Genomic DNA, 27,969 nt, shown 5'->3' with positions numbered 1-27,969 from the left:
TAGTCGGATTCCTTTCATTTCAAAAGCCACTAATAACTTTTCAGCTGCCTAAATACTTGCGTAACTGCTGACTGAACCGCAAATAATGGGCAGGCGAATTCAATTGCATGTGTACCTTTCATTACAAAAAGACAGCTGAATCAAAACTCTGCCATCGCCCTACTTCTAGGCATCAGTATAAGAAGTCGGGCTACCTACGTGAAGTTCTTAACCACCAACAGAAACGGAATCATTACGCAAAGCACAGATGGGAATGATATATATTTAAGACATTATCTGCTTACTGCCAAGTTCTATGACATGCACCAAGATAAACGTTTCCCAATTCGCTCAATGCCGGGGTGGCGCAGCGGATGCTTAGTTGGCTCTTGGCGGCCTGTTGACTTCCTAAATAGGAAATGCAGAGTAAAAACTACTTACACAGCTGTCTTGCATGCTGTCCCTACCGGCCATTCATAGCCGCAGCATTGTTGTCTACAGTGTAATTAACTATGTTCTTTACCCTCCGATCTGCTCACATAATTCGCTTCCGCTGCGCCCTGCCTTCAGCACAAGCCTGTTTATCCTCCGGCCTGCACGCTTCTTGGCCCTGACCCTGACACGCGTTGGTCGAGATTGCGTCTTTTTACTGGTTGTTTAAACGTATAGCTGAATTCGGTTACAAGATGCTAAGGTGAGCACTAGAGGTTTTCCGCCTCAACTGCGGCTCCGCCCGTGAATAGGTATGGTGTGTTGTGGTTGAATTGGCAGATGTCATCTCAACAGGCACCCGCAATCTCAAGTATGTATAGCCACAAGAATAGATCACGGTATGGTTGACCAGATATAAAAACTGGGAGCGAAGCACGCTTCGATATTCAGCTTCTCACAACCACATCACAACACTACACTACTTTTCCACAGACTATTCTCAACAGTTCGAGTTCTACTTCCACGCCACCGGTCGATCGATTACACGGCACTTTCGTCCCAAGATGCACTTCCAAGGCCTGCCACAGGTTTTGCGCCTGTCGCCTCTACTTCTAGGTGGTGCCCTGGCGGGACTTGCCTCTGCGACGACGCAGTCTGCTGAGAGCGAGATCCAATGGAAAAAGTGCGAGGGAGTCATCGGCAGAGTGGTTGCTACCGGCCTGTTCCCGCCGATTCCGGTGGAATGCAGCAACCTCACTGTTCCCATCGACTACTCTGAACCCGATAACGGCACATTCGAACTCCCACTTATCCGAATGCCTGCTCTAAAGCAGCCTTCCAAAGGTAGCATCATAGTTCACTTTGGTGGCCCAGCGCCGCTTCAGACTACGACGCTGGTTACGCTCGGCGAACAGATGCTTTTGTAAGCATAACCACCCTTGTGGTTTCACACGAAGGTTGAAACTACGAATCGTTTTTATTGACTTTCTATTAGGCTTACTGGCCAAGGATATGACCTTGTCAGTTGGGACCAAAGGTGAGCAGCTCGCAATCATCTCTACTTTGAGTCGCTGGAGGCTTCGTCGAGGACCAGAACGACTCGATGTAAAGACACAATCTGACCAAAGGCTTTCATACTGACAAAACTGAAGGGGTACCCAAGGTACAGCTCTGGAACTCTCATGCTTCAACACCACGAGAGAAAGAGAATTGTGGAATGCGAACACGGGTGGTATTACTGCCTTGACCACCGAAGACAAACTGGCCTTTGGTAGAAGCTGGGTTCTCGCCGAGAAACATGCACAAATCTGCGCCGACAACAACGAAGGCAAACGCATGGACGTGATCGGCACCGTCGACACGGTTCGAGATGTCATGTCCATTGTGGACGCACTCGGAGGTGACCGTCGAGTAAGATTTTACGGTACGTGACCTGCTGAAAGAAGGCGCATGAATCCTGGCTCACATTTCAGTAGGAATCTCTTACGGCACTATTGTCGGTGCGACTCTTGGTGCCATGTTCCCCGATAGAATTGAGCGGCTTGTTCTTGACGGTGTCTCAAACATTCACCAGTGGTGGGCGGGCGAGTAAGTTACCCCCAAGCCTCGCAGGTGGGCTTCGATGAACAGCTCAACTGACATTGGGATCTAGATTCTGGGAGATGCAGACAGACTCCGACAAGGTCCTCGCCGGATTCGTGAGGACCTGCTTCGAGAAGCCCGAGCTGTGCCCCCTGGCCGCCGCCAACCCGAACTCGACTGCCGAGCATATGACGGAGAAGATTTACGAGATGATGGAGGAACTCAAGTTCAACCCGATCCCCATCCTCGACGACTCGATTCCCGGCGTGCACATGATTGACGACGGCTTCGTCAAGAGCATGATGCGCGGGCCCCTCTACAACGCCGCCGGCTACCCCACGCTCGCAGCTCTTGTCCACCTCCTGATGATCCGCGACCTCGAAAAGTTCATCCCCATCTATAACGAGGCCAACCCGGTCACCGAATACGGCGACTCTTCCATGGGCATCACCTGCTCCGACACGACGTTCCGCGCCGAGACCGTCGAGGACGCGCTCCCCCGCATCGAGAAGAACATCGAGATCAGCCGCTTCATCGGTGACATGATGCACACCGGCGTCGCCCTCTGCTCCCAATGGAAGCTGCCCCTCAAGGAGCGCTTCACCCGCGGGTTCCACGAGCCCGTCGAGCTCCAGACGCCGCCGCTGCTCATCGGAAACGAGTACGACGTTGTCACGCCCCACGTGTCTGCCGTCAACGCGAGCGCCTCGTTCCCCGGCAGCTCCGTGGTCAAGTTCAACACCTTTGGGCACGGCATCCAAAGCCAGCCGTCGTTGTGCACTGCAAACATTGTCCGCGAGTACTTTGAGAATGGGAAATTGCCGGAGGACGGTACTGTCTGCGAGCCGGCTGCGCACCCTTGGGAGAACACCAAGTGGGACCCCTTGTTCAAGGAGCTCGATTACGTTCGGCCTTCCAATGGCACTGGTTCAAACAGCACCGCTGCTTAGGGTTAAGGTCATTTCTCGGATGTGATTTGCAAGTTGTAGTTTTAGTTTCTTTTGTCACTATCTTTGCTACAGCTAGCTATGTACGGTAGTATGCAAATTCATGTCTAACAACTAGATCAATATCTCTTGAGCTACTTTTGAGTAAATGTATTTTCGCGACAGACTGTCAAACGAACTTGATAGTCTTGTCATATCTACTGCCGTTCATTCTCTTGCAGTTTTGAGTCGAGTGACGCTTTCCGCCGGTGTCGAACCAGGTTTAGTGCCTTGATTTCCATTCGCAGAAGGCAGTATATCCCAGGCCCTCGGTAAGCAACCTACAGATGATGCTTTACAGCCAAGCCCTAGTTACGCTGCTAGCTATGATACCGACAAATCAGCCAGATAAACACAGATGCTTGTGTCCGTGTCAAATCTTATCACATTTGAGACTAGAATATTTTCAAATAAACACAACCTCAATACTTGCACGTGAGAATTGGCTTTTTTTCTCTTTTTTTAATGATGTGGTAATAGTATTTGACATTATCGTACTCGTGACATCAATATATGTGGTATCTTTGGTATCAACTCATCGTCCCATCCCATCCTAACCCATCAACACGACCCTAGCATAAAAAACGTCCACAAGAATGAACTGGCCATCAACATCGTCAACACGCCGCGGCTTGGAGCGCCGTTTTGTTTGAGACCTGTCGGAGATGGCACCGCCGCGCTCGTGGTGTCAGGGTTGGAAACTTTCTGTCCCGAGGACGCCTCAACCACCTCTCCCGATGGGTACTGAACGTTGTATACTGGCGCATCCTTCAGCGCTACGGGCATACCCAGAGAATGCTTGCAGGTAGGCTGGTTCGCCGCGGGCCAGTCGATTTCACATTCCTCGTCGTAGCCCCAGGAACAAATGGAATCGAGCATGTTGTAGAGGGCAAAGTTGCTGCCCACCCAGCTACCCTTTTCGCCGAGGCAGCTCGCGAGGAAGTTCATACTGTTTGAGGCGCTAAGCGGCAGTTTCTTGTTCTTGGTCTTGATGAGCTCCTTGCAGTCGTCTGCGGGGAGTTCCTTATACTCCATAGCGAGCGGGCCACCAGCAACGGGGGCCTTTTTGGCGGATTTTCCGGTGTAAAGATAGTTCCAGGCATCATAGCTAACATCGTACGCGCCCTGCGACTGGTCGATGCGGAGCAGTTTGACGGTGCGGTCCTCGTAGCTTAGCGATATGCAAATGTTGTTGCAATCGACAGAGCCGGGCCAATAGGCAACACGGTCAGTGTTGATCTTGCAGCCGAGCACGCCGACAGAGGATGAGTAACTATCATGAGGTGTTGCCCACACGGTCCCATCGGCGAGGACGCATGATGACGGAGACGAGGTCAACAGCAGCAGTGGTAGCAGAAGACGCGACAGCGATGAGAGAGAGGCGCTGCGCATTATTCAAAGAGTGACAAGGGACTGGGTTCAACCAGAGCCCCTTAGTAAGGATTTCTAAAGAGTGACTTTTGTTTTTGATGATATGAGACAAGGAATGGGCCAGCCGCCGTTGCGGCCGATAAAGCAAGTCAAAGGAATGAGGTCATGGATGATCTGCAGCTTGTTGCTGGTGTGGTGTGGTGTGTGGGTTGTAAAAGAGAGAGAAGGGGAAAAAATTGGATCGCGATTTCAGGCGCGACTCACCTTACCCCCCAGAATTTACAGGCGCTAGTATCTAATTTCGGTTAATTGAGGCTTTGGATTCGCTGGTTCGTCGGATCAGACCCGCCACGTGCTCGTGATCAGATTAAAAACCTTAAAAAGGGGCCCCAAGGGTCCTCTGGGGGTCCGTGCGTGTTGTTTTGGTGGTGGATGAGGTAAGCAAGGTAAACAAGGTGAGGGCTTCGGTCAAGCGAGATAAGGATTGATAAGACCGATCGATTTCCGACTCGGCCGATAAGCCTTGCTGTTTAATTGCATTCATTTTCCATGAAACTAACCGTTTGCCTTTTCCTTTTTATTGCCCAATATCGTTTCTTCTTGTTCCCTTGAATAGTTGGGGAACAGAACAATGCGCTGGCTACCTGGCCATCTTGAATACGACAAGTGTGAGGTTGCGATTGAACCATTGCATTTGTTGGTCAATAAAACATAGGTTAATAGTTGTCCTAACGCTGTCGCATCTGGTATTATTGGCTGTCCCGACATGCCATGGGAATAAAACTGTTACCGAAGAGTCAGGGCACACAGGTGTAGGCAATAAGCCATGATAGACTTCGGTGGAAGTCATAATATAGAGAAAATACCGTCCCAGCTTCTTAGCTTTATTAGGCCTCGTATATTTTATGAGGATATTTACCTGACTCACTCTTTCGGCCCTGTTATTTGACCTCTCTGTACATAGTAGAACATCCCTCAGAACACTTGCCTCGCGATAATTCCTCAATGGGGTTAATTAAAGACTCCATATCTAATCTTGGCAGACGCCGTCAATTCTCCATAGGGCCCGCAGACGCGTCGTCCAAAATAAGTGGCTTCCATCTTGACAAAGACGCAATGCTCAGACACGGTACATAGTATCAGCCTGAACACCATCCTGAACTCTAAACTAGCGGGCGGGAGCTAGGGCCAACGTTTCTGCAAGCGCACGTGGCATTGGTCCGATTTGATTCCACAACTGCAGCAGAAAGATTGTGAATGTCGTCGTTGTTCACTATACAATTCTAGCTGCAAATTTTCCTTCGAGAAGTTCTGGAAATTTGCCCGGTTTTTTCAGTTAGCCCACCTAAATTCCAGGAGCCGGATTCAAGGGCCTTAGCCTCTCAACAATTGCGGATACAAATCTCCCCCATGACCTTGAACCCAGGGCAGTAGAAACCACTCAGGAGGCGAGATGGCTTGAAATACGGATACCCGCACCGATAAGAGACCTACAAATCCCATGTTAGTGCCTGGGTGGCTCGATGCAAGAGATGCGAAATGCCCGATGGGGGCCGTAGTATGGGTCGAGCTAGGCGATTACCTCCACATGTGTTGAGAAACAACGATATTTCTAAACCCCCGCAAAATTATATTAACAACTTGAAGCGGTGTGAGAAAGTGGGAATGAATACATCGTACTACTAGTATGTAGAAACAATGGGTGGGCTAAATGACATGGTTTCCTATTCCCACTTTACAAGCTTGCATGAAGCAGAGAAATGCACAAAATATTTACTTTTTTTTTCCTGTCGACTTTTGACAGCTGTGGAGAGCTAGACCTCGAGATTCAGATAAAACAATCACATGCTTTAATCAAGACATTTACCATGTACGGAATTTTCATATGCTTCACTTCAAGATGATTCGAATCTTTCCTTTCGACCGAGGTGTCCAGGCAGCTGAACTTCCCGCACGAGCTGAGAACCCGATTCAGAGGACACACATAGACGGGTAATACTGACACCCATCGCGAGGTGTAGGTCAAATGTGGCCCGCAGTGAACGGAAAACCCCGTCGTCACTCATCACCATTGTACTAATACACTAGTGTAGAACAGATGTGTGCCTCGCAGATCTTGAGCTCGTCCCTCGCTTTCGGCACCATCCCTCTGATTTGCCAATCAGTGAGCTCGAATCGCGAAGGGTGTCGACTAGGCACTAATGCCCCTCGCCGAGATGCTAGTATAGGACCACTTTTGGATTCCCCTGTTCGTATTTTCTGCGAGGGACGCTCGTTTGGAACTAAAATACTGGTGGAATATTCCGCAACCCAACGGTTTTTGGGACCAATTCATTCCTCAGCGGGCCGGGTTAGCCAGACATGTGGGCGGTGACGGTCCACGTACTCGTAAAAAACTGGCAATGGAGAGGATCGATTGTTTCGTAGTCATTTCGATCCAGAACCCCACTAACTCGGAGCCCATTACCGTGGTTGGATACCAAATCCGATTGAATTGCGCATCGTGGATGGCTAGCCTAGTGCCGGTACGTAGGGACAGGGATCCGGGTTGGCGATCGACGTCAGCCGACCTGCTTTCAGATGGGGGGGGGGGGCTTCTCCTCCAGCCCGGTTGAACCGTCACCCCGCATTCCACACCCATTACGGCAACCTTGCGTCTACTACTATGTAATGCGGACACTATTGGGAATGTACAGCTTGGCCTAACCGTTGGCTGCATGGCGCGCATGTTTGTTTGTTCGTTCGGCCAGCTAAGAAGCCACCGGCGCTTATGCCCGTCTGCAACCACCACGACAACATTGGCAGACGTTGCCCCCAAAAGAAGACACACGTTCACACCAAATACTAGTATCTTGAGAGGGATCCGAGGGTCATCACTTCCTGATCAGGACGGAGTTCCTGGTTCCTGGTGTCCGTCCGGTGGATAGTATCGCTGTCACATGCGCTACGAAACCAAGATTCTACGCCGTCTCTGACCGTATTTCTCTCCCTTGTCCCTTGTCTTGTGCCGACCTGCCCAACTTTTACTGTTGCATTTCTGCTTACAATGCAGCACATCTGTCGCTTGACATACCGAGGCGGACAAGAAACCATGCACTGTTGAACTGTTACATTTATTCCCATGTGAAGTTGCACGTCACAAGGCTGTCCCGCCCCGGGATTCTCGATGCTCCCGAGAATTCGCTGAACCTTTCAACTGCCGTGGTCATTCGGCTGCCCTCTTCCGGGAACGCAGCACCAGATGCATTTCTCTCAACCCCCCCCGGCAGTAAGCCCTGGTACCCCACGGGGAAGGTTACATTACCAGCTCATTCAATGCCTTTTTCTGCCTCCCTGCTAGACCAAGTCTAGCACGAACAAAAAGTACCCCTCCCTTGCTTCACGAGCGAAGATCACGACTCAGGTTCGGCGGGGACTGAGCTCCTCTCGACTCAAAGGTGCCCCGATTCTCATTAGCACCGTGGACAGTCCACTCGTATCACGCCCACCATGTGCGCACACACATTACCGGGGCGCTTCGAACGGGTGGTGGGTGCGGGTTGTTCTTGGTTCCCACCGATCCATCCGCCCTGCCTGGCCCTAAAATGATTGATTTTTTTTTTTTTTACGGGCGCCTGGGAACAAGGGAGTCGAGGCATTGGCAGAGTGACCAAGTGGACTTAAATAGCCCATGAGCGGCTGTTCTCCACGATGGAGAGCTCCTCTGTCTTGAGGTGTTCGAGGTAGTTCTTCGGGATCGTCTTCAGCCAAGCCAGATCAACTGGGTGCATCCCAAGCTCATCACCCTCCTCCAGATTCATAACTGCAGATCCTAAAAAGACAGCTGTCAAACCGCCTCAACATGCAGCTTCCCGCCTTCATCTCGTCTCTGTCCCTTCTAGGGGCCGCCTTGGCGGTTTCAGAGCACACCCAGCCCTTGGAAGATAGGGCTGCGAAGACTGCCACTGTCGTCCTTGACACCGCTACCGTTGTCGGTAACGTTATGAACAAGGTCGAGTCCTTTGGTGGTATCCCCTATGCGAAGCCGCCCACCGGTCCCTTGCGACTGAAGCCCCCCGTGCGGCTGACGGACAACATCGGCACGTTCGACGCCACTGGCCCGGCCGGTGCTTGTCCGCAGATGATTTCCTCTTCAGACAGCCAGAACATCCTCTTCGACCTCCTCGGAGATATTGCCAATTTGCCATTCGTCCAGAAGGCTTCGGGACAAAGCGAGGACTGCCTTTCTATCACAGTAGCTCGCCCTGAGGGCACCAAGGCGGATGCGAAGCTGCCTGTGCTCTATTGGGTCTTTGGAGGTGGCTTCCAGGTATGTCGCTGTCACCTACATGGAGAGAAAAAAAAAACATCATACTAACACATTCGAAAGCTCGGATGGTCCTCCATGTATGACGGCACCGGCCTCGTCCAGCACGGTGTCGACATTAGCAAGCCTTTCATTTTCGTCGCCGTGAACTACCGCGTCGCTGGCTTCGGATTCATGCCCGGCAAGGAGATTCTCGCCGACGGATCTGCCAACCTTGGCCTTCTCGACCAGCGCATGGGTCTCGAGTGGGTTGCCGACAACATCGCTGCCTTTGGCGGCGACCCAGACAAGGTCACTATCTGGGGCGAGTCCGCTGGTGCCATCTCCGTTTTTGACCAGATGGCCCTCTACGGCGGTGACAACAAGTACAAGGGCAAGCCGCTCTTCCGCGGCGCCATCATGAACTCCGGCAGCATCACCCCCACGGACCCCGTCGACTGCCCCAAGGGCCAAGCAGTCTACGACAAGGTTGTCGAGAAGGCTGGTTGCGCCGGCAAGGCAGACACACTGAACTGCCTCCGTGAGGTCGACTACACCACCTTCCTCAACGCCGTCACCTCTGTTCCCGGCATTCTGTCGTACAGCTCAGTCGCGCTGTCTTACCTACCCCGTCCCGATGGCAAGACCTTGCCTTTGAGCCCTGACGTCCTCGCCAAGGAAGGCAAGTATGCCGCCGTGCCCATGATCATCGGAGACCAGGAGGACGAAGGCACCATCTTCGGCATCTTCCAGCCCAACCTCACCAGCACGGAAAAGCTGGTTCGATACCTCAAGGATTACTACTTTGCCACTGCTACTGAAGCCCAGATCAAGGCTTACGTCGACACCTACGATGACGGCCTCAACGCTTTGATCAACGGCAGCCCCCACCGTACCGGAATCCTGAACGAGATCTTCCCCGGCTTCAAGCGCCGCTGTGCTGTTCTCGGCGACCTGGTCTTCACACTCACCCGCCGCGTCTTTCTCAACCTTGCCACGGCAGTCAACCCCAGCGTCCCCTCCTGGTCGTACCTCGCCTCGTACAACTACGGCACGCCTATTCTAGGAACCTTCCACGGCTCGGACCTGTTGCAGGTGTTCTACGGCATCAAGGACAACTACGCCGCGCGCAGCATCCGCACGTACTACACCAACTTTGTGTACGCGCTCGACCCCAACGTCGGCTCCAACGGACAGTACCCCAACTGGCCGAGGTGGGACCAGGGACAGAACCTGATGCAGTTCTTTGCGAACAAGGCAAGCTTGCTCAAGGATGATTTCAGGAAAACGAGCTCGGATTGGATTTTGAACAATGCTGGCAGCTTGTATTTCTGATTGCTATATTCAAGCTGAGTTGGGATGGCAGTGGAGGGGAATAGTTGTATGAGGCATGGTAATGATTTACGTGATACCCCAATATTTTGGGCAATGAAACCAAAAATAATTTTCCTAAAATGAATTGTTTTATGAATGTGCCACTGTAATTTGGTGAATTTTCGGTGACATCATACTCTTGGAACCCAAAGTACGTAGTAAAAAAGATGACTGCATCGGGCAGCCCGGTATGTATTAGCCCGGAACCCCGAAACTTTAATTTGCAGTCGGTGCCGATCTCCATCGGCCGGACCCCGAGTACCGAGTCTCTGTGAGGCACCTCAGATGACTCTTTGTCTTACCGTGAAGAACTCGAATTTCTCAGACAACCTGCAAAATTGGCTCGTGAACTGCGACTGAGACTCTAAAATGGCTGCGGAACCGTTCTTGCTCCGATGGGGAATAATGGCGACGGGTGCAATGTCTGAATGTACGTCGTCCATGCATTTTCACCTAGCATATTGTCTCTTCAAACGCCCAAACTAATTCCAAAAGACTTTTGCCAAGACCTGTTGACGAACCCATCAACTCGTGGGGTCAGCGACGTCAGTCACAGTATCACCGCAGTCTCTTCATCCAAGGACCCCAAGATAGCAGAGCACTTCTTAACCCGCATCAACCATCCTACACCCTCCACCGTCAACACCTACGGGTCCTACGCCTCACTAGTGAAGGATGCTAACGTGGTCATCATTTACATCGCTACGCCTCACAGTCACCACTTCCAGAACGCAATGCTGGCTCTTGACGCGGGGAAGCACGTTCTGTGCGAGAAGGCCTTGACAGTTACCGCGGAGCAAACCCGCAAGCTTGTAGAGACAGCCCGGAGAAAGAAGTTGTTCTTCATGGAAGGCGTCTGGACGAGGTTCTTCCCCCTGAGCGTAAAAATTCGTAAATTGGTCAGCGGCGGTGCTATCGGGCGTGTGTACAGGGTAACCGCGGACCTCTCACGTGCGAATAACAGCGAAGAGCCCGGCAGCACGAGATTGAACTACGAGGACTCTCACCGCATGGTCAATCCGGACCTTGCTGGGGGCGTCTTGCTTGGACTGGGCATATACTCCCTAACGTGGATTTTCCAGATCCTGTACCATCTGCAGCCCGAGGCAGAAAAGGAAAAGCCGGAGATCTTGTCAGCCGTGCAGAAATATCATACAGGTATCGACGAGTCGGCCGCCGTCATATTGAATTTTCCTGGGCACGGAACGACTGGAATCGCTACTTCATCTCTGCGCGTCGCAACCGATCCGAATGGCGGAAACCCGGCGATTCGGATCCAAGGTTCGGCAGGGGAGATTCAGGTAGAGCACCCGGCGTATAAACCACTTTCTTTCAAGATCATTAAGAATGGCGCCGACGGTCCTGTCGAAGAGGTTATCGAGTGCCCTCAACCTCAAGATGAACAACGAAAGTGGGGTAACGGCACCTTCTGGGAGGCTGATGAAAGCGCAAGGTGTATCAGGGGCGGAAAGCTGGAAAGTAGCGTGATGCCTTGGGAGGAGAGTATACTTGTCATGGAAACTATGGATCGGGTGCTTAGAGAGGCGGGGATTGTTTATCCGGATCTTATTGCTACTGCCGAGTTTGATCCGTCTAGTCCTTTGAATACGGGTAACTGAGTCTGATGGCCCTAAAGTGCCTTTCAAAAAGAATGAAGTAAAAAAGGCTCCGTATTTAGATGCATACTATCAGTTGCACGAACGTGAAGTATTTAGGGATATGTAAAGAACTAGAGCAGTTTTTAATTGCCTGGATAGGTTAACTGAGACTTAGATATTGTACGCACCCTAAAAGAAAATAGATTTAGTTAGCGGCCTTTAATGAAGAAACCAAGGATTTAAAAGCATGCAAAAGATAACGCTTCATGTTACTCTTATTTCACTTGCACAAGTAAGGCAGGCCATATGGAGAACTGAGTTACAAACGAGGGTACTACAGTCTTCATGAAAACGCACACTGGATGCAAGAGTTCTATTGGATTGACGGCAACAGTCCGGCCAAAAGCCCATCTAAGTTCGCCCTAGTGCTTCTGCAGAAAGAGCTACCTTCCTTCAAGTTGGGACTTGTCAACGGACTAATTCATTTCACTAATATTTCAGATATACTTCACATTACTGGACAAGTGTTTATTAAAGGGCACATGCATAAACTACAGCCACTCGTTCTGGCAGAGATAATATGCAGCCTCATGACTTGATATTGGATACACTGCTGTTGGAGCAGAGGCAAACTTGACCCACAATGTTGCGTTAGCGGGCCCATCCTCACGATGTGATAAGGAGAATAAAAGATGGCAAGCATCATCGAGGACTTATGGCCGTCTAAGAGCGCATAGTAATCTCTTTATGCTCTATACACAGTGATATTTTTCAGCGGGTAAAAGAAATACGCCCTCGCTTCCCAGCCGGCCACACCGATCTCGTTTCTGCTCATCCAGGCAAGGCTCAAGCGACGTATGATAGACCCTGCTCAGCAAACCTGTATGAAACCTTCAGGACAATTGGGGTTTGACAGAAAATTAAAGCGTCACGTATGCCTTGGCTTCGACTGTCGGGCCGCAGCAAGGCCTTCACAAGTCTCATGACTTGTAGCGTCCCTCGACCTGAGCGGCTTCGATGTTGGCCTCGAACTTCTCGTCGGTGATGGATGGCGACCTGGCACGTCCGGCAGAGATTACGTCCTTGCCTCTCATCTGAGCCCACACGGTCTTGTGCGTGGGGTTCATAAACAGGGCGTCCATGTCCTCGAGTGTCAATCCTACGGCAGATTAGTCATGTTTCGGAGCAAAAGTCCTGTAAAGAAACCTACCCTTTGTCTCCGGAACGAAGAAGAATGCCCAGATCCCCATAAGCATGAGGATGCTGCTGAAGAAGAAGTAGGCGCCGTATCCAAGATCCGAGATCATGTACGGGGTGGAACGTGCGATGATGAAGGAACCGAGCCAGGTGGTGGCGGTGGTGATGGAGACAGCCAGCATTCTGATTTCAAGAGTCTGGACTTCCGAAGCATAGAGCCAAGTAATACCTTGCCATGTAGCACAGATAATGACACCTAATAATGAATTAGTTTCAAGGGCTCACATTTCAAAATCGAGATGACTTACCATTGATGTAAACACAAGCCATGGCGAGATAGCCCCAGCCGTCACGGGTGACAGTTCCTGCAGCAGCAGCAGCAGCGGGGTCTGCCTTCATGACGTAACCTCCGATGTACCACATCGGGATGCAGCCGAGCGCAGAACCCCAGATAAGACCCTTACGGCGACCGACACGCTCGGCGACCCAGAAGGTAAAGAGAACCATACCGAAAGTCTTTGCGATACCGTAGAAACCCGTGGAGAAAAGCTTGGTGGAGGTTCCAGAAATACCAAGAGTTTCAAAGATTCTCGGGGCGTAGTAGGTGATGATGTTGACGCCGGTGAAGGACTGGAGGAACATGAGAGCCATGCCGAGACCCATGCGGTTGCGGATGCCCTTCTGGAAAAGCTTCTGGAACATCTGCTTCTTGGTGAGGCGGTTGTTGGTGCGCTGCTCGACCTGGGTGCGGATGTCGTTCATTTCACGGCGGATGTACTCGTGGTCGGATGGCAAGCCACGAATCTTAGTGAGAATCTTTTCAGCAGCCTCGAAGTGGTCGCCGCGAGCAAGCCAACGAGGAGACTCGGGGCACCAGAACATGCCAATGGCAAGACCCAAACCGGGGACGAGTTGGAGACCGAGCGGAATGATCCATTGTGCCTCGGATTTCACGTCGATTGTCCTGTCAGTGGCGTAGTTGATCCAGAAACCCAACATGCCGCCTCCCTGGGAAGCAATCTCGAAAATACCAACCAGACGGCCACGAATCGAAGGGGGCGCAGTCTCGGCAATATAGACGGGTACCGTTAGTGAAGAGGCTCCGATTCCTAGACCAGCGATGGCACGGCCGGCGTAAATCATATTCAAGCTTCCGCGAGCAGCAGTCATGAGTGTTCCACCGAGAAGGAAGACAGTTCCAGCGAGCATGACGGTTTTCCTTCGACCAAATTTCTCAGCGATAGGGAATGTAAACAAAGCACCAAAGAAGCAACCGGCCTATGCTGGTCAGTCAAGTTTCGCTCGTCGTGTTTTGATAAGAGTGCTTACTTGGAAGGTAGAGACAATATTGCCCTGGATTGTATCCCTGACATTCGTGCTGACTTCGTCGAGGTGGAAATCACGTCGGAACGAGTCCAACGCCATGGTTCCTCCGATAACTGCCGTGTCATAACCCACTGAAACGTCGAGTTAGCCATCAATTTGAGCACCGAACAGGGCCGTGCCGAGTCGGGCTTCCGGGCCCGGCTATCCATTTTTTCTCCGAGTGGCTGTCAAATACGAGGCGGTGCGACCCGCCTGCAAGCCCCAAACCTTGGCCAGAGCTAGGAGCGGAAGCCAAAGTTTGATCATGCACACAAGACAAAACGCCACACATGATATTATTGAGTTCAAAGTTCAAAGAAATCCAACGTACTAGCCAGGGCAGACATGCTGGCGACAAGCGCAATCAAGTGGATGCGCCAGTTTCGCACCTCGGGGGGGTCAAGCGTCCCCGACGCGTGGGTACTGAAGAAACCCATACTAGGCAATCAAGAAGCAAAGGGAAAACTTCTGAGCGGTATGCGGGCGACTTGGAGGGAGCTTGAACATAGAAGAACGCTTGAAAAGGGGAGATTGAAGAGTCGGCAAGCCTTAGAGGTCGCGCAACTTGACAGAAGAGACCCAAGAACAAGGTCGGCGGGGAGGAGGCAAGCTTTATCTAGGCCACCCCATGACGTCCCACCCATAATAAGCTTGATGTATTTTTCGCCGAATGGAAGGCCATTGTTTTGGGACATTGCCGTGGAACGGTCGAGGATCGGCGACGTCTACCCCGCGATGACCCCCATGGGGAAAAAGAAGGGTGGTCATCGTTAAAACTTGCCTCTGGTAGGGCAACGAATTTTCACCCTATCCGGATCATGTACCACACGGACTGGGGCAAAAAGGAAAATACCAAAAAAAAAAAAAAACGAGTAACGAACAAGGAAACGTTTCTCCAACCAGTCAAAAAACGTTGATCATGATAGTATTTGTTGCCCCTGCGCAATTGGGCAGCAGACACATTGCGCAGACTTGGCGTCAGCAGATGTGTGGATCAGCCAAGAAAGATACTACTGAGGGGGAACGCAGACTTTTACGTTCGCTGCAGACAACAAATGGGCAAGCAATCATTAAGCTCCAGGCACACAAGGTTGTTTTCTCGTTCCAAGCGCGGTTTGCTTGGACCGTCTGAACTGTCTGTCGCTGGTCACTTTGCTCCGTGGACTACACTACATGTACGTTGACACCAGAACTTGAAGCGCCAAGTCTCTTTTCCGTTACACCTGGTTGCACAGCCTACTTCAACGAGCCTCACATAATGAGGGGTAACAACACATCAGTTTTTCCTTGCCGCTATGGGTAAGGGGATATGTCGATAATTGTATTTGAAGCCGCAGTGAAAAAAATTTATATATCCTCGGAGCATCATCGCTTGCGTCTCCTCCAATGCCGGCTACGTCAGCAACGAGAACGACATCGATGACCCGGCGCGGCTGCACTTCTCACATATCGGTGCAACGGAATTGATCACGGAAACAGAACAAGACTTGGACGTGGCTTACTCTTGGGGCGGATGCCGATATAAATCCAACGACTGAGAAGCGAAAAGAGAGGCCGTGGCATGCAGGACGATGACAGCGCTAACAGTGACAAGTTGCCCAGACGAAAAAACACCGGAGAGAATCGGATTTAAGACCGGATCACGTACGTTCGGGCTCATATAACAAGCTCACGGCTGAAAACTGAAGTCTGAGTTCCGAAAGTGAATTCATTGACGTTGAAACGGTCCCAAGGAGCCGGAATACAGATTGGAGTTGCGAAATTGGACAGTTCTGCGCTGAGGTTGGATCAAGGTGCATGGGCTTGGCCGTAGCCGCATGGGAAGGGGGGGAGACGGGGGTGCACCCTCGTCTGGCATTTCATCTGTACACCGGCCCCGGCCTAGATCTGCTCCAACCTCCTCGGTAGTCAAGTTTGAGTTCCGAGACCACGCGAGCCCCTACGTTGACAAGAAAGCGGCTCTCCGTAACCTATCACAACTTCCGAAGGGTTCGGGCTCGGCGCCCAAACTAGTGATGGTGTCTCTTGGTGTTGTCTTGGCTGCTTGCCATCTCGTATGTATCTTGCAATGTCGCCTCAGATCTGGCTCGCCTAGCTATGCAGATTCCTAGTCTTGGTTGTTGCCGCAATGAACTGGGGGGGAAGATGTCAAAGTTCTGCCCAATAGCAAACATGATAGGAATCATCTCCGTTGTTGATTTGCCAACCGCCAACAACCAGCATGACACGGGGGGCCATGGGTGCAAACCTCCTCGTTGCCCCATTACTTCCTCCTCTTCCTCCGGTCACTTCTAGCGTGGGACCCCAATCACATATATCATTTGACCGTTCACGTTGTCATTCGTGACATCCGGTGTTCTTATGTCGCATCGGTTATTCCTGCCAAACCGCCGGATACCACTATATTCCCACTGTTTTCCACAGTTTTAGGTGTGCTCAGCCACCCCCGGCCTAGGGTTCAGTCCCCTTTCTTGTTCAAGCTTGAATTGGTGGGCTTGGCACGGATTTGTTGCGGTGCGTGGGGGCACTTTTCCGCGGATCCAGACCATATTTACGGAACACATTTTCAGCCTATTGCCATCATGATTTGCAAAACATGCAGCGCAAGAAGAAGTGCATTATGCCTATTGAACCGATATCATCCGGACTATCGAACGACTGTAAGCTTGTACGACATGATATCGAAAATTCATCGTAGCGAGGTATCCGTGATGGTGTGAACATGCATGGTTCTGTGTGCCACTCGAGTGCCCGTTTCGCGAATTTGGTTTCCATCCCGGCCTACTTGTGAGACCGCTTCGGAGGTCAGAAATTCTTCGGAAGCCAGATTTACGCCGGAATGTGGGGCCACACCCCGGACATGTCCGCCGCTCCGCCGCGTGACCGGCGGAAAGGGAAAGATGCGTCCAGATTGCAGTGACTTTGTTACTGCAGGTATGGTCTTGAACTCAAACCGGAAGTAATACAACTACGCCTGGAGAAACAGAGAAATGGGGCCTTAGTATTGAGGATTCTCTGTTTAATTCGATGCTGGCAGTGAAGGCCCTTTTCCAAATGGCAATAGTTGGCCACTGTCTTGTCGTAAATGAGATGGCCGAGGTCTCTAATTCTACGCTGATCTGCGGGAGGAATGCATGAATGTTTGCCGAAGGTCAACGGCCGTCGGTCAACTTCCGTGAGAACTTACAAGCACTAGAGCCAAAGAACGCGATTTAGCGTCTCGGTTCGGCGCCAAGGTTCTACTCCGCACCAAACGAACAGGTCATATGTTTGAAGTGCATACATCTCGGGCACGTCTTTCTTAACCCGCGTCAACTTCAAAATAGACACTCTCAAATGGATGATAGAATCAGCATGGGATTTATGCACGCTTGACGCAAGGAATTGACTATTGGGCGGGGTTGGCCTTTGGTAGATGTTCCGCGCCGAGGTCATAGACCGTGAGACTGGTTCACGACTTGGGTCAAATCCATGCCCGCATCAACCTCGGCCGCTAAGAATTATGAACTTTTATCATTATCGCCTGTTGGTCTAGTCACGAATCAGCCAAAAGGTGTATCGACTTTGAAATTCCATGCTGTAATGTGTTTTTAAAGATGAATTACATTTAATGGTTGACGTAAACTGGGTTGCCCATTGTTCAGCACGCTTCCCGTAACAATGGAAATAGGAAATACAAGAAATACATCCATGTGGGTGACATCGGTACTCACGACCAAACATTTGTTTCCGTTTTTAGCCATGATATGAAGATTTAAATGGGTATCAATGTACTCAAAAGTAGTAGTCAATGTGATCTCGACTGTATTAGAGCTCGGCGCTGGACTGCTCAAACATGGCTATATGGACAAGGTGACAAGCCATCGGGCCAGTAGGACACATCTCAGGGGGCTAGCACAACTTGCGCTTGTCTTTCGCCACAAGTTGCCGCTGTCAGATCCGCTGTAATGGAATCATATTATCTGGGTTTGTACCTCGACCCATCCGACGCCTTCTCTCCCTGTTGTGGCTTGCGTCCATGCAAGGCAAGGCCATGGCCTTTCTAGGTTCTCAAAAGGATCTATTCTGCATTCTGTGAAGCCCACTCAGTGCGGTTGTCACTCCACAGCAAGCCAAATTGGCATTACTAAACGCGCCCGGGAAATGGCTCCCATTCCAGCAGAACGAATCCACACACGAGTCAGTGCCCACCACTGCAACATTTTCCCCTGAAAATTTTCACCCTCCGCAATAATCCCCACATCGTGGGGTTGAATAGAGAGGGGGAAAGGTGGAAGGGATATTGAGTGGCCCGCTCGTCGGTACTCCTCACCCCCAGCTTTGGCAAACACACGCGCTCGCTGCTCACCCATAATCACACCCAGTTAATGAGTACCAGTTTAGACCGATCCAGACCGAGATTCGCACATCAGAGTGATCAAACGGGCGACGGGGACAGAGAAGAGGATGTCCGCCACTCCTTACGAGCCCGCACGCGACGACCGCAACCTTAAGCATGCAGGAGACTAGTGGGCCGTCATCGGCTCTGCCAAGTTACTCCCGACCGTCGAGGAGATCAGTTAGGTCCAGGGAAGGATGCCTGACTTGCAAGTGAGTACAAACCTTCCCAGTGTTGGGTGCCGTCCGCTATCTGGTTATCGAGCAACCCTTGAGGCGACAAGCTGGCGCTACTACTGTTACTTGTAGAAAATAAGCATGCATGTTGATAGCAGCTGGCTAACTTTGAACCCACTTCTCCAGACGCCGCAAAGTCAAATGTGATGAGTCAAGACCTAGGTGCAGTCACTGCGAGCGTTTGAACCTCGAATGCAAGTGGCGACCGCAACCTAATACGGTTCCCCACGCAACGCTGGCCTCCGCGATTCCTGCCGGCGCTGATCGCAGCCCGGCCATGCGGTCCCACTCTACCGATGCCTCCGTGTCTCCGGCAGCGTCCTTGTTCCAGCCCATGCAGGCAGTCGATGAAATATTCGACTATGCCAGCTTCATGTGGGATGCTGGTGATGCCTGGCAGCAGGTTAGTCCCGATTCAGGCCAGCAGATGAGCCTTGACGGGCAGGTACTGGTGAGATCACTTCCATAGTCTCAGATGAAGACTCATTAAACCCCATTTTGACAGCGTTTCTAACTTGCCGCAGCGGCCTCAATATACTAGTTTGCCCATAGGGGGTCAGTCAACAGCTTTCATGAGCCCCTCTAACCTCAACTTTCCTGGCCGGGCTGTTGCAGAGGATCTACCTAATCCATCAGGTATGACTGACGCCAGCAGTCAGTCAGAACAAGCCATGGCTCTGCAGGTTCAGACCGAGGACGATAGGTTGATGGACTATTTCAGTCGCGTTGTTGTGCCGCCAATTCTTGCTGAAGTAGAAACTCAGAAGAAGTGGCTGGCGATCCGACAAGTAGTCGTCGACATGACACGTGCATCTCAGATGGTCAAGTGGGCAGTCCTCGCCTTCTCAAACTTGATGCTATCTCGTCGTGAAGGAGCTTGGCTAGCTAGCTCAGAAGACTATTACCAGAGAGCTGTTGCTGGGGTGACGGCTTACGGTGAAGACTCTTCTCCTCGAGAAGACAGTCGCAGCTCTCGAAGAGAGCATCTACTTGCGACTCTCTTCTTTCTCAGTTACGTCGACATCTTGAGGGGACAGATCAAAGCTGCAGATTCATTTTTGAAGCGTGCCTATAGCGTCTTCCAACAGGGAGACAAAGGCAGCTTCGCTGCTACCGAGAAGCAGTTCTTGCAGTGGATGCGGCTTCTTGATGCGCGTGCTGTCTCTGCAGGTGGTCAAGGCCTGCTTCTATCGAAAGACGATGAGTTGCTTCTCGTCGAGGCGTCACCGGCGAGCTTTGACGGAGGTGTCGCCGATTCATCGAGGGAAGACTTGGCTGAAGGGGACATTGAAGACGTCTTGTTTCAAGTGCTCTATCAACCCGGCATTGTGTTCTTTCAAAAGGTCCAAAGCTTCATGGGCCGCATCTCGAAGATCGATCCCTGGCATCGTTCTCGCGGTACTGTTGAAGACGAGACAGAGGTAATGAATATCGGCGCAGCCATTGCCGCAGACCTGCGGACGTTGTATGAGCAGCGGCCTCCACTTATGGACTACGCCGTGGCTGGCAAGTTGACTGAGCCTCACGTCTCAGCTCACTTGGCTTTTGTTATAACTCGCGCATTCCGGACATACCTGGCCAACTACCACGCCAGTAAGGTTCATCTGCACAGGGTGGCATACAAGACCTTTCCCCTGACCAAGGAGGCGGCCGATGCACTCAGTCAGATACGGCGCTTGGCGAGACTACTTGTAGACTCTCTCGACGCCGATAACTCACTGCCAGTCAACATGCTGTGGCCGTTGCTTATGCTGGGTTCGGAAGAACAAGACCCCCAAGAAAGGCTATGGATCAAGACTCAAATTCTTCGAATGGAGAGAGTAGCGGGAAACGCCAAGATTACAGCTCAGGTACTAGAGGAGGTTCAGGCTCGGCAAGATGCTGAGAAGGCTCGGGTAGACATTCGATCCGTCATGCACGCCATATTTGACTCGTGTTTTGCCATTGTCTAAAAATCAAGCTGAATCTATAGCGTTGCATCACGCATGAATTCCTTGGAGTAATAGCACTTGTCCGAAGGCAATGTTTAGGTCTTCAATAGTTACGTTAGATACCCTATAAACAAATTTGACTTCATCTCATTGTTGGGTTCCCGGATGACATGAAAGCATAAAAGTTAATCACCGTTGCTCTTCTCAAGCATGAAGCCAATATGCCCTCCACGTGGTTCATGACTACGCCATATCCACTAGTGGCGTTTCCCGACCCGATGCCGATCGGGTGGCCCACAATGGCTTCGTGCAGGGTCCATCGTGTCGGTAACATATCCGATGCCATGTATTGGACCATTCCAAAGCTGGGCAACGGAATAACCGCGAAGACGTAGACATACAAGGTGGCAAAACAGTCATCATGCAATGTCTCTGGTCCCTGATTGTCCCCATGCCCCACAACTCGCTTACTCTGGTCGGATGCATGTTATTGTATGGAAAAGCCCCGCGATTGTTGCATCCATTCGCGGGGTTGGAGGGGTTTGAGGGGCCGAGTGACAACTCTTGAGAGGTACTTGAATCGAGCATTTCCGGCCTAAACCTCCTACCTTGGACTTTGACTTACCCATACTGCAAACACGGGTTGTTTTTTCTGCAAACATCCTATTTCCGACTCTTCCCCATCTTTTCAGATCTCCATTGCCAAGTCCGTCACCATGGTCTCTACCAAGTCATTCCCCCCTGGCATCCATGTGCCCAGCTTGACATGGTTTGGCAACGACTCCAACCAGGAGATTGACTGGGACGTTCAAACCAAGCACCTCGACTTCTTGGTCAGATCTGGCCTGCACGGAAGTGAGTGATTTCGAAATTAGAGAAAGATATAGATTCTGACGATGTGGTTACTCAGTTGTGCTCGCTGGAACCAACGGTGAGGCCGTTACCCTGACAAACGATGAGAAGGCCAAGCTTGTCAAGACGACACGTGAAGTCGCAGTCGCCGCTGGCCGTCCTGACATCGCCATCACCATGGGCTGCGGTGGTCAGTCCACTCGCGATGTAATCGCTGAGACTAAGCTCGCCAAGGAGGCCGGTGCCGACTACGCTCTCGTCCTCGTTCCCAGCTACTTCCACTTTGCTATGAACGAGGAGGCTATTGTCGGCTTCTTCGAGGAGGTATGTCGGCCAAGATTAATGACAACTTTTCTTTCACGTTGCTAAATGTTTAATAGCTCGCCAACGCCAGTCCCATCCCAGTCATCATTTACAACTTCCCTGGTGTCGTCGCCGGACTAGACGTCAACTCGGACATGCTCTCTCGCCTCGGCAAGCACCCCAACATTATCGGCGTCAAGCTTACCTGCGGTGGCATTGCCAAGGTCGCCCGTGTCCGCGCCGAATTCGAGCCCTCCGAGTTCTTCGCCCTTGCTGGCCAGAGCGATTGGCTTGTGCCTGCCATGTCTGTTGGAAGCACCGGCACCATCACTGGTGTTGCCAACTTGTACCCCAAGTACTGCATCGAAATCTTTGATCTCTACAACAGCGGCAAGTTGCAGGAAGCTTCCGCAGCTCAGCTGAAGCTTGCGCAGATGGAGTGGGCTTTCGGCAAGGGTGGCATCAACGGTACCAAGTGGGTAGTGGCCAAGTCGCACGGCTACCCCTTGACCAGCTGCCACTGCAGACGACCTTACCCTCAGTACACCGACGAGAAGAAGCAGGCGTGGATTTCAGGTCTGGTTGCGCCATTGGCCGAGGAAGAGGCCAAGCTGAACAGCCGTGCTTGAGTTTGCTGAAAAGCAGTAATGATTTGGGGGGATAAAGCATAAAACTGGCGTTGTGGGTATTATGAAGTTACTCTCATGTTTTCTTGTAGCTAAAAGACAATAAATATGCATTAATGTACGTATTGATTGAAATCCAGGCTAACTTATAATACTTCTATGATCTATGAATGCTACTTGTCAAACCAGCTCACTTTCTGTTTCTTGCCAGTACTGTTTGCGAGGGTGGCAGGTGATCGATGTTACTCTCCATCTTACCCAATGCCTCCTCGAGCCTCTCGGCAATCTCCTTGTCAACATTGGCCCAACTCTCTGTTCACATACGTCAGTAAACTGGATCAAAGAAGGAAGCGTACAAAATCGGCTTGACTTACTGATTGTCTCCTTCTGGACCTCTGGAATAGCTTTGCCAACATGTCCCGCCAAGTTGTGGATTAAGGCCTTGTCATCACCGTTCTCTTTGAAAAGTTTCCAGAGCATCCGGGGTTGCTCCCAATCCTCTTCAGTGACATCAGAGGAGTAAGACTGAACCTTTCCGACCCATTCCTCATGTTCCAAATCAGCGGGACCCTTTCTGACCTGGCGGAAAGATGATCGGACTGCAAACGTGTTAGCTTCAGTGGTTCACACTCATGAATTGCAGTGACCTACCATAGTCAGGGTCGGACCCGTAGTTGCCATCTAGACGCATAGGACCGTCTCGTTGATAAGGCGAGTAGACATGCAGCGCTCGGTTAGGGGGCAGTTGCTGGTAGTTTGGTCCGACGCGATACCTGGCAGCGTCGGGGTAACTGAACATGCGAGCGTGCAACATGATATCCGCTGACGGTGCAATACCAGGGATCAAAGTTGAGGGCGAAAAGGCGGCCTGCTCAATGTCCTGGAAATGGTTCTCTGGGTTTCTGTTCAACTTGAGCTTTCCGACAGGGATCAAGGGGTAATCCTTGTGCGGCCAGATTTTGGTGATGTCGAAAATGTTCCATTTGTATGTTTCCGCCTCCTTCGGGTCCATAACCTGGAGCATCATGGTCCAGGTAGGATAGTCACCCTTCTCAATTGCGTTGTACATATCTTTGATGTGATGATCGGGCTCCTCTCCAGCAAGACGAACAGCATCTTCCTGTGAGAGCGTCTTGATACCATCGTCCGGCTTGAAGTGGATCTTCACATACTTGAAGGTTCCGTCCTCCGGCGTTCCAAACTTGAACGTGTGGTTTCCAAAGCCGTTAACGTTGCGGAGAGATGCTGGAACACCGCGAGGTCCGAAGAGTTGCATCAAGCAGTGTGCGCCTTCCTGGTTGTTGTTGTGGAAGTCCCAGAACATACTCGAGTCCGCGACTCCAGTCTGTGGGTGGCGCTTGTGAGATCTGTTGAGGGAGGGAAATTTGGTAGGGTCGCGGATGAAAAAGACGGGGAGGTCATTGCCGACAAAGTCCCAGTTACCCTCCTCAGTCTTGAACTTCAGTGCGAAGCCACGGATGTCGCGCAGAGTGTCAGAGGAACCCCTTTCTCCCGCTACCGTTGAGAGACGGGCCAAGACTTCTGTCTTCTTGCCGACCTTCTTGAAAGGCGCCGCAGAACACCAATCGGTGATATCGTGCGTGCACTCGAACTCACCCCATGCGCCAGCTGCCTTTGCATGAACAACTCTGTTTTTGTCAGTACACAGTTTTCAAGCTTTCAATCGAGGCAGAGCATCTTGTCACTTACCTCTCAGGGATTCTTTCTCTCGGAAAATGGGCAAGCGTTTCAATCAGCTGTGTGTCCTGGAGCAACGCAAGACCGCCTCCTGCAACTTTTGATCCCCTCAGCACGACCGACGACGTCGGGTCTTGCACAGGGTTGCCCTCAGCAAGGGTGTAGACAGGTGGTTGTGTAGACTGGCGATGTTGTCAGAACATTTTGAGCATGTCGAAATAACCTTACAAGGCAATGGGCTAGCCCAAAATGGGGGCAGACACTTACATCCGACATTTTCTAGCTAACTGATAATTCTAACCTGGTTCACAAGCTGGAATTGTAATACTAGGTTTTTATTCGCCCGAATGGAACAGCCAAGAGGCTATCACTTTTATATTCAGCCTCGACCATCACCAAATTCATGATGAGGTCACCATGACCCGCCACAATTGGGTTGAGTGTTGATGGCACGGTGACGCCGCAGCAGCAATTTTGGTAACTCATCATGGTCAACTGTGGGTCAAAACGGGATAGTCGGCAAGGATATCTATGACGTGAAGCCCCATTTGCCATCTTCAATGCCGATAAAGAATGTGCGCTGAGAAAAGACGGGGAACATCGAGACGTTCTAGAGCATGTAAGAAATCAACAAAAAGGTGGGGGGGCAAATCTGATGTCAAATCATCCCGTACTATTGGGCTACTATGTATATGCAGAACCACAAAATGGATCGGATCATTATGTACCAAAACCTCCAAAGTTAACAACGTTTTTCTTGGTGCCGACTCGATCTGCCTACACTACTATTACCTGGCCATCTCCCCACATGCTGTACACTACAACCCTGATGGGACACAGACCACGTACTGCTTCTACATAATTATTAAGGAAACCCCGTTTTTAAAAGGCGAAATGACAGTAATGACGCCAATGATTGTGTAATTCCAGGGCATGGCGATTGAGTAAATAGCTCAAATCTGCTATCGATATGCCGGTACTTACAGAAACACGTGGCTTGACGGTCTTTATGCAGCGGCGAGGGCCAACGACTATGTCTGGGTCAAGGTGTTCGGAAAATACTAACTAGCTTACTGCCGAACGTGTATTAATAGGTCCATTGGGATGCAGATCATGCCAAGATGGCAAAAGCTTAATGAGCCGGCGGCCAAGTAATCAAATATTCTTTCAACGAATGCATTATTATTTAAGTGATTCTTTACAGCTTTACCATGCTGTACTGAGAGCAGAGTGAGGGTAAAAGCTTCCCCAGCCATACTTAGACATCCTCCGTGTGCTCGCTTCGCTTAGCCTTATCAATGTCATCGAACGTGTTATTGATGACTTTCGTGGACGACTCAGGAAGAGCGTCATGGGCGTAGCCGCTATAAGTAAGGTTAGTATCTGTAAAGGGTCTGCGCACTGTTTGCGATGAGAGACATACAAGATAACGTCCATCTGGTCCATTGTGAGACCTTTTGTTTCGGGCAAAAAGAAGTATGCCCATAACGTTGCAACTATCATCCAAGCCGCGAAGAAGTACCAAGTTCCGTAGCCAAAGGCGGAAAAGATGTACGGAAGAGCCTTGGTAATAGCGAACTGGGTAGCCCTGTAGAGATATTAGTCGCTGCTTGAAACTTGGCGAAACAGATTCAGGAGAACTGACCAGACAACGAGGGCAGCATAGGTTCCGGTAAAGTTACGGAGAGCACCAGGGAATATCTCTGCAGACACAATCCACGGGATACCGTTGAGTCCAAAAGACCAGCTGGATTTGATGTTAGATCGCGGCATTCGAAGAAAAAAAGAATATCTCGCACCAGATAGAATAGATCATAATCATGCCCGTGGCGGCCTTACCACCTGCAGCAGTAGATGGTGAGAGTTCTTTTCCAGCTGCAATGATGTCGGCAGGATGCCCAATCTTGACATATGTGCCGACCACCCAGAGGCAGAGTGAGCAGATGAAAGATGATGTAATAGCAGGCCAACGTCTTCCGAGCAGATCGATGAGGAAAACGAAGTAAATAATCGATGCGATGGCTTTGATCAAGCCGTAAATACCGGTGTAGAGCGCAACATCCGTGATTCCGATTGAGGCGAAGAGTGCTGGAGAAAAAGACGGTTAGCATAAGAAAAGCGAGACTTTCGGTTTGTAGACGAACTTGGTGAGTAGTAATTCAGTGCAGCTGCACCAGAGAGGTTATTCAGAGCGAAAGCACAGAAAACGAGGACCAATCGGTTCCACATGCCCTTGCGGCAAAGCATGTTGACGACGCCACGGAAGTACGCCCATTGTCCGTTTCCGTATCCGCTGGCGACGACTGCTTCCTCGTCCATCTTCTTCTGAAGCATGTCGATCTCCTCTTGCATGTCTATAATACGGGTATTAGCCTTCAACGTCTCTAGCATGTATAATCTGAGGCACCCACATTTATGGTCGATAGGGAGGTGCCTGATCGACTCGAGGACCTTGTGTGCCTGTTCTGTCTTGCCCTTGCGCATCAACCAAAGAGGACTTTCATGAATGAAGAAGCACCCGATGAAGAGAATGCCAGACGGGACAAGCTGGAAGGCCATCGGTATTCTCCAGCTGATTGCCGAGTTCGGATTGATGTTCTGAGTGATGCCATAGTTGATCCAAAAGCCAATTACAGACCCAATTTGGTAGGCGACTTCAAAGAGACCGGTAAGGATACCGCGGATTGAAGGAATCGATAGCTCTCCGATGTAAGAGGGGACTGTGGCTGTAATTCCGCCACACCCGATGCCGGTCAACGCGCGACCCGCGTCTGTCGAAGAATTGTCAGCTGCTGTTGTCAAAGCCAGAGGTTGTGAAGATGAGCATACAGATGTAAGATAATTCGTTAGTTGTGGCGACCATGAGAATGGCGCCAACGAGGAAAATTACCACGTTCGCTTGCAGAGTCCATTTTCGGCCAATGTGCTCGGTAACTACAAACGTCAGCCAATCCTTCTCTGCACTGCAAACATGAAACCTACTGAAAAAGCAAAGAAGTGCGCCGCCGAGAGCACCAGCTTGGAAAGCCGAAGTAATGTTACTTGAAATGTTGTTGGAGTTCTCCGAGGTGATGCCAAAATCTCTCTTGAAACCACTTCGGGCGATGGTGGTTCCAATGAAGGCGGAATCGTAACCGAAACTAAACCAGTTAGCATCCAATTACCAAGACCGTTGTGGTGAGGTATAAACGAACAGTAGAGATCCAGTTGCGATGATGGAAGCCTCAATGTACAGACGCCAGTTGTAGACTTCCTTTGGCGTCGGCCGATCCTCCACGGCTTTGAAACCTCCCATGGTTGCGGCGCTTTCGTTTCGATCCCGGGCGGTAGGCGTTTTATGTCAAGGGCGAGAGCCAAGTTGACTGGTGCTGGAGTGGAGGCCAACTGCTATTTAGCTACAAAACACACACACACATACACACCGACAGATGATATTTCCCACCGGGAGTCGGCTGTCAAAGAGTATTTATCCTGTTGCTACATTTTCTAACCAGTCGGGTTCTATCCCCACGGGGTACGTGGTGGAGAAAACATGGAGGGTTTTGGAGTTCTTCTCAGTCGCGTCGTCGGCGGGATTAGGGGGTGGATGCTTGTCCGGTTGACTCGCGTCCGCACTGCCCTGACCAAGTGCGAGGACCAAAAAGCTTGGGGGGATTTGCTCTTCGGAAGTCGTCCGTTGGCGTTTGTCACAAGAGGTTTTACCCGGTCGAGTGGATCTTCTTTTTGGCACTACTGACACACAAAAAACTTGAAATTCTCCAGTAGCGTCTGTTAGCG

General features: G+C 50.9%; 9 protein-coding genes across 9 annotated transcripts; 5 read left to right on the top strand and 4 right to left on the bottom strand.

Moving 5' to 3' along the window:
- Positions 1-974: 974 nt before the first annotated feature.
- Positions 975-2,942, top strand: CTRU02_214015 (TAP domain-containing protein; the record flags this gene model as incomplete). Its single annotated transcript, XM_070206165.1, has 5 exons — positions 975-1,333; positions 1,406-1,447; positions 1,563-1,834; positions 1,887-1,998; positions 2,063-2,942. 5 exons carry the CDS (start codon positions 975-977, stop codon positions 2,940-2,942), a joined length of 1,665 nt encoding a protein of 554 aa, XP_070060197.1.
- Positions 2,943-3,539: 597 nt separating this feature from the next.
- Positions 3,540-4,370, bottom strand: CTRU02_214014 (uncharacterized protein; the record flags this gene model as incomplete). The annotated part of the gene is made up of 1 exon (XM_036724571.1): positions 3,540-4,370. The coding sequence occupies one exon, from the start codon at positions 4,368-4,370 to the stop codon at positions 3,540-3,542; it is 831 nt and encodes a 276-aa protein (XP_036583690.1).
- Positions 4,371-8,190: 3,820 nt separating this feature from the next.
- On the top strand, positions 8,191-9,969 carry CTRU02_214013 (sterol esterase precursor; the record flags this gene model as incomplete). Its single annotated transcript, XM_036724570.1, has 2 exons — positions 8,191-8,658; positions 8,719-9,969. 2 exons carry the CDS (start codon positions 8,191-8,193, stop codon positions 9,967-9,969), a joined length of 1,719 nt encoding a protein of 572 aa, XP_036583689.1.
- A 408-nt stretch (positions 9,970-10,377) lies between these two features.
- CTRU02_214012 (oxidoreductase C513.06c-like protein 1) lies at positions 10,378-11,627 on the top strand (the record flags this gene model as incomplete). The annotated part of the gene is made up of 2 exons (XM_036724569.1): positions 10,378-10,438; positions 10,504-11,627. 2 exons carry the CDS (start codon positions 10,378-10,380, stop codon positions 11,625-11,627), a joined length of 1,185 nt encoding a protein of 394 aa, XP_036583688.1.
- Positions 11,628-12,586: 959 nt separating this feature from the next.
- Positions 12,587-14,605, bottom strand: CTRU02_214011 (uncharacterized protein; the record flags this gene model as incomplete). Its single annotated transcript, XM_036724568.1, has 5 exons — positions 12,587-12,765; positions 12,817-13,059; positions 13,112-14,081; positions 14,133-14,260; positions 14,500-14,605. The coding sequence occupies 5 exons, from the start codon at positions 14,603-14,605 to the stop codon at positions 12,587-12,589; spliced, it is 1,626 nt and encodes a 541-aa protein (XP_036583687.1).
- Positions 14,606-18,663: 4,058 nt separating this feature from the next.
- Positions 18,664-20,734, top strand: CTRU02_214010 (C6 finger domain protein; the record flags this gene model as incomplete). Its single annotated transcript, XM_036724566.1, has 3 exons — positions 18,664-18,758; positions 18,909-19,233; positions 19,307-20,734. 3 exons carry the CDS (start codon positions 18,664-18,666, stop codon positions 20,732-20,734), a joined length of 1,848 nt encoding a protein of 615 aa, XP_036583685.1.
- Positions 20,735-21,429: 695 nt separating this feature from the next.
- On the top strand, positions 21,430-22,497 carry CTRU02_214009 (4-hydroxy-2-oxoglutarate aldolase, mitochondrial 5; the record flags this gene model as incomplete). Its single annotated transcript, XM_036724565.1, has 3 exons — positions 21,430-21,568; positions 21,624-21,889; positions 21,946-22,497. 3 exons carry the CDS (start codon positions 21,430-21,432, stop codon positions 22,495-22,497), a joined length of 957 nt encoding a protein of 318 aa, XP_036583684.1.
- A 187-nt stretch (positions 22,498-22,684) lies between these two features.
- CTRU02_214008 (Catalase 2) lies at positions 22,685-24,468 on the bottom strand (the record flags this gene model as incomplete). Its single annotated transcript, XM_036724564.1, has 5 exons — positions 22,685-22,806; positions 22,869-23,093; positions 23,146-24,143; positions 24,205-24,374; positions 24,460-24,468. 5 exons carry the CDS (start codon positions 24,466-24,468, stop codon positions 22,685-22,687), a joined length of 1,524 nt encoding a protein of 507 aa, XP_036583683.1.
- A 982-nt stretch (positions 24,469-25,450) lies between these two features.
- Positions 25,451-27,487, bottom strand: CTRU02_214007 (quinate permease; the record flags this gene model as incomplete). Its single annotated transcript, XM_070206164.1, has 9 exons — positions 25,451-25,556; positions 25,616-25,780; positions 25,838-25,939; positions 25,992-26,280; positions 26,337-26,546; positions 26,604-26,963; positions 27,022-27,126; positions 27,175-27,332; positions 27,387-27,487. 9 exons carry the CDS (start codon positions 27,485-27,487, stop codon positions 25,451-25,453), a joined length of 1,596 nt encoding a protein of 531 aa, XP_070060196.1.
- Between the last annotated feature and the right edge of the window lie 482 nt (positions 27,488-27,969).

The sequence above is a fragment of the Colletotrichum truncatum genome (genome assembly GCF_014235925.2).
Source record: "Colletotrichum truncatum strain CMES1059 chromosome Unknown Contig_0010, whole genome shotgun sequence".
NCBI lineage: Eukaryota > Fungi > Ascomycota > Sordariomycetes > Glomerellales > Glomerellaceae > Colletotrichum > Colletotrichum truncatum.
Note: the sequence above shows the minus strand (reverse complement) of the source record. Positions and strands in the feature narration are given on the sequence as shown.